At 34.4% G+C, this 14,243-nt stretch overlaps 2 protein-coding genes and 2 non-coding genes across 25 annotated transcripts; 2 read left to right on the forward strand and 2 right to left on the reverse strand.

Moving 5' to 3' along the window:
* Positions 1–357: 357 nt before the first annotated feature.
* TRNAT-AGU (transfer RNA threonine (anticodon AGU)) lies at positions 358–431 on the reverse strand. Its single transcript has one exon. It is a non-coding gene; the product is annotated as a tRNA-Thr (tRNA).
* Positions 432–526: 95 nt separating this feature from the next.
* On the forward strand, positions 527–2,474 carry LOC105158469 (uncharacterized protein At4g14342). The gene is made up of 3 exons (XM_011075252.3): positions 527–701; positions 836–959; positions 2,221–2,474. Exons 1-3 carry the CDS (start codon positions 610–612, stop codon positions 2,266–2,268), a joined length of 264 nt encoding a protein of 87 aa, XP_011073554.1. The 5' UTR covers positions 527–609; the 3' UTR covers positions 2,269–2,474.
* A 1,912-nt stretch (positions 2,475–4,386) lies between these two features.
* On the forward strand, positions 4,387–11,726 carry LOC105158467 (Tetratricopeptide repeat (TPR)-like superfamily protein). 22 transcript variants are annotated; one of them, XM_020692259.2, is made up of 9 exons: positions 4,387–4,554; positions 5,981–8,881; positions 9,163–9,271; positions 9,716–9,795; positions 9,887–9,936; positions 10,213–10,260; positions 10,957–11,034; positions 11,214–11,267; positions 11,349–11,726. In XM_020692259.2, exon 2 carries the CDS (start codon positions 6,090–6,092, stop codon positions 8,526–8,528), a length of 2,439 nt encoding a protein of 812 aa, XP_020547918.1. In that variant the 5' UTR covers positions 4,387–4,554; positions 5,981–6,089; the 3' UTR covers positions 8,529–8,881; positions 9,163–9,271; positions 9,716–9,795; positions 9,887–9,936; positions 10,213–10,260; positions 10,957–11,034; positions 11,214–11,267; positions 11,349–11,726. The 22 variants fall into 22 exon arrangements, with proteins under 22 accessions (XP_020547918.1, XP_088735293.1, XP_020547920.1 ...); XM_088879167.1 differs by having other exon boundaries at positions 5,981–8,632; positions 8,740–9,271; XM_020692261.2 differs by having other exon boundaries at positions 5,981–8,632.
* A 134-nt stretch (positions 11,727–11,860) lies between these two features.
* TRNAT-AGU (transfer RNA threonine (anticodon AGU)) lies at positions 11,861–11,934 on the reverse strand. Its single transcript has one exon. It is a non-coding gene; the product is annotated as a tRNA-Thr (tRNA).
* Positions 11,935–14,243: the final 2,309 nt, after the last annotated feature.

Here is a 14,243-nt window from a genome sequence, read left to right on the forward strand (position 1 = left end):
CATGGTACCAAACTTGCAAACAGCCCTATACTATAGTACCACAAAGGCTAATATTTGGTTCAAATTTAATGTCCACATCAGTGCACGTCACCTTTTTGTTAGAAAACTAACGACGATATGTAATATGTAAATCACTTGTTTATCTACGATATAAAATCTCATCATTTGAAAAAATATAGTACTAAATTGTAAACTAATCTGAATTGTTTTATAAGAAATGCAATTTTCTCGTTGACTTGTGATATTGTTGATTAGAGTGAAATATTGATTTAAAAAAAAAAACCCACAATTTGTCCTTTTTCTTGGAAAAAAAGAAAGAAAGAGAAGAAACATAACTGAAAAACCAAGAGGGCGTTTTGCTCTTGTTGAGAGTCGAACTCAAGACCTCCCGCTTACTAAACGGGTGCTCTAACCAACTGAGCTACAAGAGCAATTCATTCTACTTTTTGTGAAATTTTAGAATAAATACTTTCAACTGTTCAAGAAACCCTAATTTGCATTCTCTCTATATCCATTTTCTCTTCAGAATTATCAGATTGAAGTTAAATTCATACGCTACAAACTGTTCCTTTTACTATAAACGTTGTTTTCTTCGCCGTTGTTGATACGATGCAGGCCAGCGACAGGTTTAACATAAACTCCCAGCTCGAGCATTTGCAGGCTAAATATGTGGGCACAGGACACGCCGACTTGACCCGATTGTACGTAGTCTCAAGATCTCCTTTCAAGGAAAAAGATCCCTTTTTCAATTATTTTCCGGGCCTCAATTGTTTTCTTTTTTTTTTGGTTGTTAAATACTAATTTGTTTGTTTCTCCGGAAATTTGTGTTTAATAGTGAATGGGCAGTTAATATCCACCGAGATAGTTACGCATCGTATGTTGGACACTATCCGATCTTGGCCTACTTTGCCGTCGCGGAAAATGAATCAATTGGGAGAGAGCGCTATAATTTCATGCAGGTTTTTGCTTTAGCCCCTTTTTCTGTATTTCCCTTTATTTTCTTTTATCTATGAGTTTTCTAATTTATACTACCTTTTGTGTTGTGTGATTTTGTACTCAGTTGTTGTTTGCTGGCTTTGTTCTTGTGCACTGTACTTGTTCTCTGGTACAGGAACTGCAAGTTAAACTTGTGGGGTTGTGGATTTTTGCTGTCTTCTTTCTGTGGTTTTAATTTGTAGACTTGTGGATTGATGGATTTGATGTGTATTTCTTGCTGAATTTTGATTGGCTGAGTGCTGCAAGGAGTTGTATTTTTTACTTTGTGTGCTTGTTTTTGTCTGACCTTTTCAATTCTGAGTGTGGTCTTTCATCAAGTGGTTTAATTGCAAAACTCTGCGAGCTTTTGCAAGTTTCTTAGCATAGTGGTATGTCTGTTTGCGTCAGTGGTGAAAGTTTTTTTTATGAAATAAAGTATCAATATTGTCATGATTTATAATTGTTTTGGATTCAACTTTTTGTGAAGAGATAAATGTCAAATGGCTGTTTCGATTTTTTGTATTACATTGGCGTTCTTGGAATAATATTCATCAGGAAAAATAACAATTTTGACTCATGAATATGCATGAGGTTGGGTTTGGCGCCGAAAAAGTTGGTTGGATTGTATCCCTGTCGTTTAATATAAAATCAATGTTGGAGAAGTTTGTGTGGTGAGGTTGGTTGTGTGGCTGAAATTCATTGCTTTGAACTGCTTTAATCTTGTTTATTCTAGCAGAAAGCAAATACGAGTGGAGATGATGGTATTAGGTTGACTTTCCTTGGTTGGTACTCTTAAGTGTTCCAAGGTGCAGTCTTGAACTGCAATTTGTAAAACATCTTTTTTTCTTTTTTTAAAATTTCGCACAAGTGACAAGTAAGAGAAACATACGAAGATGATGATTTATTACATGAATTATACTCATTGAACGATTTTGTGATTGCTGCAAGTGTGCATAAGCGTAGTTTCTTGAAAAATGCGCATTATATCTGTAACCATATTCTTTTGTGATGCGGCCTTCAATGGTATTACCGAGAATGGTCCAGCTTAAGACATAGAAACTTGATTGATTCATTATTTATCCCTCTGGATGGTCAAGAATCCATGAGGTTCTCATCTCTGCTAATGGGATCTATTAGAACCTTGTGGAGTACTTTCTCTCCTCATTTGGGTATATGAGCTAATATCTCAGTAAATCATCGCATTGGAGTTGCTAATGCCTTTGTGGTCTTTCAATGCATATGCAGAAAATGCTTTTGCCATGCGGGCTTCCCCCTGAGAGAGAAGATGATTGAAGCTACTTCTGAGAATACAATGGCTGACTATTGCAATCTGAAAATGGCACTTGTTCAGATGTTTTTGAAATTTGATTTGCTTTTATTGTTGTTGTCAGTCCATATCATAAAGATTTGATATTTGTATTTAGTTAGCAAAATGCTTTCATGTTTGCAATGCATGTTGGTTAGTGTATTAATAGAGCTTAGAATTGGGATTTCAAAAATTTTACCAAATATGTTACATAGGATATCCATTTCTCCTCTTGGCAAACAACAAGTACTTTGAGACTCTACAATAATTTTTGGTATCTGAGGGGGGGCCATACCTAGGCTCTTTGAAATGACCAAAACCCCCCAGGCGCTTGAGTCGCACTGATCTGGTGCAAGCCCGATTATGCCTGAAATCATACGATTTGCAGGTACGACCTTTTGCTATCTTGAATACTCACTAGAACTTATCCTTTTAATAGTCGACTTAAGAATCCATTGACTATAAATTATGCCATTCTTGGTATTGTTTTCACCGAGCTTGTGGTTGCACGAGTACTTTAAAGTTGAAAGACTCTTGAATCCAAACTTGAGGGACCTACTATACTTGACATAAATTCGTACTTGTGAGCAAGATAACTATGATCATCAAATATTGCAGTATTTCTGCCACAGGTTCAGAGGCCGTTTATCGGTTGCGGGGTTATATGAAAAGTGATATTTGTTACTCGTATTTTTGTTAATAATAATAATTTTTTCTCAATAAATAACATATTTTATTTAATCAGTATATTTCTTACAAAATATTTGTCATTTATATTGAAATATTAAATACTAATAAAAAAATTGGACTTTTGATTCAGCAATGTTTCCTCTAAGCAACATAATTCTGCATTCATACTCAATAAATAAACTTGCATGACTTTTAATTTCTTTTAATTAACTAATTGTAGCAATCTAATTTGTATTTTTCAACAATACAGGGATAATATAAGATAATATGAAAAATAAATTCTAAAGTATTGACTATATAAAAGTGTGGATTTTATTAGTGTTAAATTACTCAAATTATTTTAGACTCTAATATCAATTTTAGATGTGCAATTTTTGAACAAATTGAAAAGAGTAAATTTGAATTAGGATTATTTTAACAATGGTAAACTATTCTAGAAGGAACTTGAATTTATCTATACTAACATATATCCATACTAATATATAAGAAAAGATATTTTTCTCCCACAAATGACGATTATGACATCGCAAGACTGGTCTTACTGTTATGTTGATAATACTCATAAGTTAATTTTTTTTCTTCTTTGTTGCTTTCTTTCTTTCTTTCTTTTTTTTGTTTTTGAAAAATATGACGTATTGATTTATATATATACACATATATTCATTCATAATATATTTTAAAATATAAAATATTATTTATTATATACACGCAAAAGACGGCATGCTACAACAGCTAATTTAAAAAAGCGATCAAACAAAACAACTAGAATCGCGCTTCTAGCTTCAGGTTAATGTATTTTTCTTAGTAATTTTAAAATTAACAGATAACATCTCAAAAAGATCCATTAGGTCTTATTTAAGTTATACAAAAAACTGAGTTTCATTTCGATCTTACTCATTGAATCTTGTGGTACCTTTTTTTCTTTTGTGATGAGTTTGAAAAAGTTAATGTTTTTGAAAGTTTAAATTTACATATTAATTTAAGCAAACTTTGGGACAACTCTTTTGTCATATGAATTTCCGCTAAACTTTTATGTGATGATATTTTTAAGATTTGAATTCAAACAACTTTTATTTATTTTATACATTAATCAAACTTAATTAATTTAATTTTTTTATACTTTTCAAAAAAAAAAATATGACGTTGCGTTCAACTTAATATGGAGTTATCATTATGATAATAAAAATAAAAATTTTTGGCAAAATTTGTCAAAATATCAATACATAGAAAATGTATTTAATAAAATCCAAAATTTATAAATTTTTAGATGTAAAGTAAAAGTAGTAGATTGATATATCGAAAGTTTACAGATTCAATGTTTAAGTTAACAGATAAATATGCATTTTGGAGTATTAAATTTCACTGATATTATATTATATATATAATATATTTATGTATTAATATTATATTATTACCCCATATATTATTATGGAATATAGATAGTATTGATAGTCAGAGAAAGAAAAGAAAAAAGAAAGAAGAAACGCAGCAGAACGGCGGAACAGAACGCAAAAAGAAAAAGAGAGAAGAGACGGCAACGCGCGCGTCCACTCTCCAGCTGGCGGCAGAGCTCTCTCCATCAGGTAGGTACTTTGCTCTTCAAAAAATTTAACTTACAATTTTTGCTTTGAAGGTGTTTGATGAAATGGCTAGTAGAATTTTTTTGTTTTTTTGTTTTTTGTTTGATTCATTGATTGTGTGCTTGAGTTTGTATTAGAGCAATTTTACACTGTCAGATTTGCAAGTATTGAGGTTCAACTTTGAAGTGATTTTACAATTTTTGAGGTAATTAGAACCACTTGCAGCCTTGCTTCTTGCTCCGTTGTTTTCTCTTTTTTTCCTTCCTATCTAGTCTGTGATCTTTTCAAGCATAGAAAATTAGCTTCTGAAAGTCAGTGTTCAAATTTCATTGCAAAAGTTTCTGGGCTTATGAATGAATTGATTGTCTGTGTATAACTGATAACTTGAGAACAGTGGAGCGTTTTTGTTTTGTCAAAACTTGTGTTTCTGTTAGTTCTACAAGCCTAATGCAGCATTGCAGCAAGCTGTAAACTAAGGTCTATATATATTATTTAAAAAAAAAAAATGGTTTTTTCGGTTTTAACCGAACCATTTCTGTTTTTCTGTGTCATTACCCAGAGGTATGTTTGTTAGTAGCTTTTTTTCTGCGGCACAAATTTGGTTCTTGAATTGAGAAGTTATTTGTGTAATTGTTATAGCTTAGGGCTCAAATTGATAGGAAGGAATTAGTAAAAGAAGCTTATTGACTGTGACTGCAACTTCGAACATAATTGCACACTTCTATCCAATCAAATGAAAAAAAAATAAAAAATTGCAATAATTGGGTTCTCTGCAAACTTCTCCTGCTGAAAGAATTTTCTTGCAATATAAAAAAAGAAAAACCGGGTCAAACGTGCCGACCCGCTCCTGTGGGTTTTAGACCGGGCCGGTGCGGGGTAGAAATAAGCCGGGGCAGGTCTTGGGTCCTCGCTGGGTGGACCCGCCCTGTTGCCACCCCCTGTTTAGTCCTACTACTATGTCATCCAAATCAAATAGTACATTTGTATAGTTAAATGATAAAAATTTGAGAAAGATAGATAAACAAAGAAAAAATAAAATAACACAATTGTTTGGTTTGTCAAAAGTGAGAATCGTGAGACAGACGCTTGTTCTATATTAACATTCAAGTATTTACAATGAGTGATGAATTTATATTTTTTAAAACCGCAAGAACTCAAAAGAGTATATACACAAACACTGTCGCCAAATAAAATAATATAATCTCGTTGCGCTTCACTTTTTTTTACCATGATTAATTATGCGTAATATTCTTTATTAAGAACCTTCTTTTTTCCTTTTCTATTTTTATCATAATGATAACAAAGTGTATGTGCACTTCATATCAAGTCAGAACAACATCCTATTTATGCGAAGTCAATTCGCTAGTTTTACATGCTTAAGTTCACTAAATCATGTCTTGTAAGATCCATTTTACTGTCTTTTATACAGTTACTGGGCGCCACCATCGTGTAAAGGTTTCAGCTTGGCATTTGCACAAACATCTGTATACATGTAGGTTCATTCCAGAAACTAGCCAAAAACTCTCTCAAAAGATCCCATGAAAAACCCTGTTCAAACCTTGAAGATCCTTTTGAACAATCCCTCTGTCATCAAAACGAGCTCCCAAGCCAAACAACTCCATGCCCATACCATCAAACTTAGAGGAGGAGGCATTTCGTCTCCTGAATTCACTACTACTATTCTCTCCATCTATGCCAACTTTAACCTTTTGCAAGAGTGCATCTCACTCTTCAACACATACCAGTCACCTCCCCCAACCAAGGTTTGGAAATCCATCATCAAATGCTGTGCTTCCAGTGGCAAGTTTGTGGATTCCGTGACTTTTTTCAAGAAAATGAGGGCTTTGGGGAAAATCCCAGACAGGAATGTCTTCCCTTCTTTGCTGAAAACTTGTACCCATTTGAGGGATATGAGGTTTGGGGAGGCTGTGCATGGATGCGTGGTCAGGCTTGGTTTGGAGAGCGATCTTTTTACTGGGAATGCGTTGATGAATATGTATGCAAAGTTGGAGTCTTTGGATGCTGGGAATGTGTTTAATAGTGGTTCTGAACTAAAAGGAACATTCAGATTCAACAAAGATGTGAATCAGACTGAAAATCCACTTGGATTTCTACAAGATTCAGGAGAAACAGTTGAAAACTTCAGTAAAGAGGTTGACTGTTTGAAGGAAAACATGAGAAATGAGTTGGCTCATAGTTGTGGAGAAAACAGGGTTTTTGATTGTAGGAGTGATTTGATTGATTCTGGTGGTTCATGCGATGTCAACATATATGGAAGGCGATTGACAACTGTTCATCAGAAAGCTATTTTCAACGATATTGTGAAGAATCAGTTGGATGACAGAGGTGGGAAGATAGAAGTTGGTGGTAGTTCAAAGGAGAAAAAGAAGGGAGCCTTTCCTGCAGATAGTGTTAGGAAAGTTTTTGAAACCATGCCAGTTAGAGATGTTGTCTCATGGAACACAGTTATTGGAGGACATGTGGAAAATGGGATGCATGAGGAAGCTTTGTTGGCATTGAGGGAAATGGGAAAGGCAAACCTGAAACCTGATTCTTTCTCTTTGTCTAGTGTGCTTCCAATCTTTGCACAGTATGTTGATTTCATGAAGGGAAAAGAGATTCATGGATACACCATTAGACATGGTTTTGATGAAGACATATTTATTTCAAGTAGTTTGATTGATATGTATGCAAACTGCACACGATTGGAAGACTCATACAGGGTTTTCAGTTTATCTCCTCACAAGGATAGTGTTTCATGGAATTCGATAATCGCAGGTTGCGTCCAGAATGGAAGTTTTGATAATGGATTAAAATTGTTTAGGGAAATGTTGATGGCTGATATTGAGCCTGTGGCTGTTTCATTTTCAAGTATAATGCCAGCCTGCGCGCATTTGACAACATTATGTTTGGGTAAGCAGCTCCATGGCTATATTATTAGGCGGGGGTTTGATGATAATGTCTATGTTGCTAGCTCTCTCATGGACATGTATGCAAAATGCGGTAACATAAAGATTGCAAGGTGGATTTTTGATAAAATGGAGGTTCAGGATACTATTTCATGGACAGCCATGATAATGGCATATGCATTGCATGGCCATGCCCCTGATGCCATTTTGTTCTTCGACAAGATGGAGATAGAGGGAGTAAAACCTAATTCTGGATCCTTCCTTGCTATTTTGACAGCTTGTAGTCATGCTGGATTGGTTGATGAAGCTTGGAAATATTTCAGGAGTATGACTCAGAATTATGCTATTCCACCAGGTGTAGAGCACTATGCTGCTGTCTCAGATCTTCTTGGTCGAGCAGGAAGACTAACTGAAGCTTATGAGTTTATCTCTAACATGCATATTAAACCAACAGGAGCAATTTGGTCCACCTTGTTGTCTGCTTGCCGAGTTCAAAAGAATGTTGAACTGGCTGAAAAGGTTGCCAAAAATATGTTCATAATTGATCCTCATTATGTGAGTACTTACGTTCTCTTATCCAATGTTTATGTTGCTGCTGGAAGATGGAAAGATGCAGCAAAATTGAGGATTACTATGAGGAAGAAAGGGATAACGAAGAAAGCAGCTTGTAGCTGGATTGAAGTTAAGAACAAGGTGCATGTTTTTGTGTCAGGGGATGAAAACCACCCAGATTATCCACAGATAAACCAGGCACTGCAAGATCTTATGGAACGGATAGAATTGGAAGGTTATATTCCAGACACGAATGTGGTGCTGCATGATGTTGATGAGGAGCAAAAAAGATACGTGTTGTCTGCTCATAGTGAACGACTTGCAATAGTTTTTGGTGTCATTAGTACTCCTGATGGAACAACAGTTCGTGTCACCAAGAATCTGAGAGTATGCGTGGACTGCCACACTGCCACGAAATACTTGTCCAAGATCCTAAAGAGAGAGATCATTGTTAGAGATATTGTCCGATTTCACCATTTTAAGGATGGAAAATGTTCCTGTGGGGATTATTGGTGAGAGCAGTGTTGGATTTCATCAGAAAATACATTTCCATCTCCTACTAAAAAGGCAGGAAGGAAGATCACTGGTCAGGCAGTGTAAGAGCTGCTCTATTTTATGTTGTATGTTCCATCCATATCGCAATTCTATTCATTAAATATGCCCTTTGGTGATATAAAATTTGCTTTCTCTGGTGCAAACTCACGGATTATTTTTCCTATTAGTACAGTTATAAAATCTTGAAAGAAGTATGCCACCTTCAGGATGATAAAGGTTGCATCTTCAAGTGCTCGTGCTGAAAGTACGAGATGCGCCTGAGTGTTCCATAGGGGAAAAGGCCGAAAAGGAAGAAGGGCCCTAGCTTGCTTTAGGTCTTTCCCTTCCCCGGATGTGGAATAGTTTTCCTGAGTCTGGTCCTAGTTGAATAGTTCTTACGATATCAAAACTCATAGTACATAAAAATCAGGCCTAGCTTAAAAGACCTGCTTGAGAGTAAGATAAATTTTCTTACTGTCGCCATTGAAGGGTCATTTGTTGTTGATCATTTTCAGGAGGAAGTGGGAGTTACTCTTGAAAAATAGAATAAAATGGAATAAAATCATTTCTATCATTGCTTATCTTCTCGCTTAAATTTTTGGTTAATCCATGGTAGGAATTGGGCATTTCAAACATGTAGCATGGATGATCATGCTTGAGGAAGCACTGCAATCCTGTGAAGAGGGGAGGGATTTGACATTCTGTCATTGAGACAATTTTTTTAGGTGAAAACATTAGGTTGATATTTCCTGTAATTAATTTATATCTTTTGTTGTTACTTTTATAATATTTTGTTATAAATTAAAATCCTTAATTAATTTATTGAACTTTTTATTTTATGGCATTCTATGCAAAATTATCATTTTTGAAAAAAATCACTTGCACATGTCTATTTCTCTAGTTGTTTGGAAAATCTAAGTAAGCTAAAACTTTATATCTTTAAGGGAAAAAAATATTTAATCCTTTAACGATTAGTCCTTTAAGGGAAAAGGATTATCGTCCCAAGTATCCAAATACTTGAAACTGTACTTCTGATGATGATCTTCGGTAAGTAGTTAGTACAATGCAAGTACCAATATAAGAGATTCCATCCTCTCTAGAAGAATGTTACTAGTTGTAGGGTCAGGGCGTAATTATGATGTATTCTCTGCAATAATCTTGTGTTGTAGGCCTATTCAACTGTTGGTACCCCTGATTATGTTGCTTCAGAAGTTCTGTTGAAGAAAGGATGCGAAATGAAATGTGATTGGTATGTGGTCTGTGGATATTTTCCTTTTCATCTGAAGAAAGATTTAGTTATTTATCTGATTGGACTCTCTGGATCATGCGTCTATGCCTAGGTGGTCTCAGGGGGCTATCATGTATGAGATGCTTGTCGGATGAAATTAAGGTGCTATGCGTCGTTCTATTTGAATCTTTTGAAATGCTTTATAATGTTCAGCAGACAGTTACCTGTTCACCTTCTTTCTAGGCTCTCCCATGGTTCGAATGCATTGAGTGGAATAAACTATATCAGATGAAAGCTTCATTCATTCCAGAAGTTAATGAGGAATTGGATACTCAAAACTTTGAATAGTTTTAAGAGGATTTCTCCTTTTTAAGTTTAACCTATTTTCTCCCATCCTCCTTTTTTGGCTACTTTTCCTCATATTCTCATCTTTTGCAGACTGACAATCAAGTTCCTTCAGCAACAAAATCAGGTCCCTGGAGGAAGGTGGGTGAATACTGCTATTAGCATTTCATGCTGCCAATCTGTTCCCTTAGTCTGAAATCTTGAATGTCCACTTTATCCTCTGCAAATTGGAAAATCTAGTTCGTGAATAATGCAGCAGAAAATTTGGTTAATGTAATCTTCATGGTGATGTGTGCTATGGGCTTTTGGTCCCTGACAAAATGAAGTTGACAACCATTAATATGGCAATCTGGAGTTCCTAAAGCAGTATTGATAGGCATCAATATCTAGATGTTGAGTGTTGCAAGTTGAGTCTTCTTCTCAGTCAAATGTATAGCCTGCATTAAAACGCCGAGTGACCAAAGATAAGCCTGTTTGAATAAGTAGGAGAAGCTTGACAAGCTGGCTGATATGGTAGTTGGAGGTCATGCTACGCGTTCTGGTAACAGCAACCAGATAAATAACGTTTTGCAGCAACAGCTCATGTTTTGTGTACTGTGACGTGAAAATAACACTTAGCATGAATTGAACACAGATTGGAGAAGTTAATCCCTTTTCTTATATGTTTATGAGTTTCTTTCGAGTTTTCCGTCTTGTTGTCTGGAGAAATGATTTATTCAGTTGATCATGGAAGATACTTTCTAGGCACAGTTTATTCATAAGCGAAATCATCTCTTATTTCTAAGTGAGTTTCTGATGGTGTAATCAGATCTGATTATTTTTGTTGTCATTCCGCAGATGCTTACATCCAAGGACGTCAACTTCATGGCTTACACCTACAAGAACTTTATAACTGTTAATGACCAGGGATAGTAGGTATGTTTCATCTTGCTCTTCCACATGCAAACTTTTCCACATAGCCTGGTTGTTCCAATTGATCATCATTACAATTTCTACTGAGTGGATCATATTTTAAAAGAAATGCAAATTCATTCTTGATGATTCTAAATTGACAATCAGTAGAGGTCACAAAATGCCTTTCTTTCTACCACCAGCTGAGCGGAAGAAGAGCAACAAACCCAAGAGACCTACTGTGAAGTAGCTCTTCAGTATGATCCTTTCCCCCTCTCTCCTAATATGCGCACGTCTTACGCACATCATACAAACAAACTAACAACGAGACACTGCAGCTAACAGATGAGGAGTCAATTTCAACATCCACTCAACAAGACAAGGAAGCTTCCTTCATCTTCTACCTCCAAAATTAGATACCTCAAAACAAGGTGAACACTAAAGCTAACCAATCTGTTGGTATCATACGCATCCGAACGGGGCTTCAAGTTGTTTCGAAGCGAGCAGGTCTCCTCTCTTCATCTGGGAGTGCTACTGTAAGTATGTTTCCATGGCAGAGGCAGTTTCTCAAGTACATGTAATCGATTGATTACAGGAATTCACTCATTTCCTTGGTGAATTACCATTCCCTTTGTACCCTCGTGATCTGTATGAAATTCTTGAAATAATTGACAATGTGTTTCGTCTATAATTTAAGTATGGGGTCTCTTAGGTAATTTACTCAGTGTCTAACATCTAACATTCTTGATTGGAGCTAATTATTGATTAAAAAAAAAGCTCACAAAATTTGGCCTCCTTGGGAAAAAAGATATACATAAACTGTAAAACAAAAAGAAAAGAAGAGGGGTTTTGCTCTTGTTGAGAGTCGAACTCAAGACCTCCCGCTTACTAAACGGGTGCTCTAACCAACTGAGCTACAAGAGCTGTTGCGCTAATGTAGATCTGTTCCACATTCAAAGTAAAGTGAGCGAAAACCCTTCAGAAATCCCCTCACTTTCTCTCAATGTATTTTCTCTTAACAATTGTCAGTTTGAATTTAAATTCATAGGCTACAAATTCTTTTACTATAATCGTTATTTTCTTGGCGGCGTTGATATGATGTAGGGCAGTCACAGGTTCAAAATAAACTCCTATAGCTTCAACATTTGCAGGCTAAATATGTAAACCTCAATATTTAATTTGAAGGATTTTTTTTAATTATTTTCCAGGCTCAAAATTTTTTGTTCAATTTGTATATAAATTTTTTAGTGCGTGGATTACAATGATTTTGACTTGAGTGATGGTTTTATGAACCTTGATTATTTTTTTTCCTTTTATTTTTCTGTGCTTTTTTTTTTTAAGAATAATTACACTCTCTTTCCCAAAATTTGGTGTAATTATACGTAAATTTATTATATTTTGAAAAATTACATTTGGCACCCTCAAAATTTGCTTTCATTTGACAAATAAATTATTTCGTTAGTCAAATTCCAACAAATTTATTGATATTAACAAAAATATTGGTTAAAATTCTATATTTATTTCTGATTAGCTTATTACTAATTCATTGTAGATCAAATAAATATTTTTATGATCAAATTGTCTTCATACGCCTTTGCACGTTAATGCATGTAGGGAGGTATATTTCACGATTATATTGATAGTTTTAGTTTGAAAAAAATATTTGACTTGCAATAAGTCATTAGTAATCAGTCAACTGAGGATAAATATTAAGTTTCATTCAGTTTTTTTTTTAATTTTTTTACTAATATAAACAAATTCAGTGAGTTTTGACTAATGAAGGACCTATTTGTTAGACGAAAGCAAACTTTAGGGGTATTAGATGTGATTTTTTTTTAAACCATAGGAAATCTACGTGTAATTGCACTAAACCTCAAGGGAGGAGAGTGTAACTATCCCTTTTTGTAAAATGATAATTATATAGATGATTACATCAACATATTGATAAATTGAGCAATATATTAATTCAACCAATACACAATATGACTAAGAGCAATAAACACATTATAACAACTCATATAAAATGAGATAAATACTTATATATTTAATGAAACTCGACCGCATAATCTTGAATTTGCTCATAAAACCTTAACCATTAGGACACTAATGCTTCTTATTTGGTGCTAATGACCCTTGATTATAGAAAGTTTTATGAACAAATTATCAAATATAAATACTATAAATTATTTTAATCATAATACCATAAAGAAATATGCAAAATAACACATCTTGGGAGGGGGGAGGGTTCAAAACATGCGATATCATTAAATTAATCCTACATAATTATTATAAAACAAAAACAAATATAAAATATCCATCAATATCAAACTCCAATTCTTCCCCAATCTCATCATCATCATCATCATCATAATTAAGATTTGTATCATCATCATCATCATCATTGCTAAGCTTCAATCTTCATAGCAACTATTCATTGACTTCATTGGTCTCATCTAAGGCAATTGAATCAATGGTATCACGGGAATCATACCGCCGCCTTGAAGCTCTATTGTATTTGATATAAACCAAATTATTTAAATGCTTGTACTCCAGCCTACTTTTTCTTTTGCTATGGAGCTGCATAAAATTCAATATTATTTTTTCATAAATTTTGGATAAAACATACATTAAATTGTTATACTCAAACATTAGTAACTTACATTTTCAAACATATTCCAATTTATTTCGCAACCAGATGAGCTACAAGAAAGACTCAGGACTTTGATTGCATATATCTGAAAATTGGAGTATACGATCCAAGTGTTGACCACCATTCAGCTAGCAATTCAATAAATCCAAAACTCAATTAAAAAAAAACTAAAATATTATAAAGAAAGATAATTATTGTAATTGAGTTAAAATATCAATGTTTATTATCTGGAGCACTCGTGGTTCTTTGTCTAATTGCCATAGGGATACCAAAAAAACCCTTGGGCTTTCTTATACAGTGCAAGCTCCTCAACAAATTTATCTTGCACTTCACCACTTGGCAAAGTTAGAAAGGCAGTGGCAAATCTAGTTTTTGTAGGCTTAACCATACCTCTTTTGGCAATGAAATCCCTTAGCATATCTAAGAGTGGCGACTTATTATATGTATAGCTGTTAATCATCATAGCTTGCTCATATTTCTTCTTCAAATTTGAAATTTTGAACAAGTCTTCAAACATTAGATTTATGCAATGAGCTGCACAAGGGATTTAATACAAGTGCGAATATTTTGCTTCTAAAAAAAG

This window comes from Sesamum indicum, linkage group LG3 (assembly GCF_026168435.1).
Source record: "Sesamum indicum cultivar Baizhima isolate 11 linkage group LG3, ASM2616843v1, whole genome shotgun sequence".
Classification (NCBI taxonomy): domain Eukaryota; kingdom Viridiplantae; phylum Streptophyta; class Magnoliopsida; order Lamiales; family Pedaliaceae; genus Sesamum; species Sesamum indicum.

Excerpts from the sequence above, each read along its gene's own strand:
- LOC105158467 (XM_088879170.1), top strand. The coding sequence starts at position 6,090 with ATGAAAAACCCTGTTCAAACCTTGAAGATCCTTTTGAACAATCCCTCT.
- LOC105158469 (XM_011075252.3), top strand. The coding sequence starts at position 610 with ATGCAGGCCAGCGACAGGTTTAACATAAACTCCCAGCTCGAGCATTTG. Across the intron at positions 702-835 it reads CACGCCGACTTGACCCGATT|TGAATGGGCAGTTAATATCC; the intron begins GTACGTAGTCTC and ends TGTGTTTAATAG. Across the intron at positions 960-2,220 it reads AGCGCTATAATTTCATGCAG|AAAATGCTTTTGCCATGCGG; the intron begins GTTTTTGCTTTA and ends ATGCATATGCAG.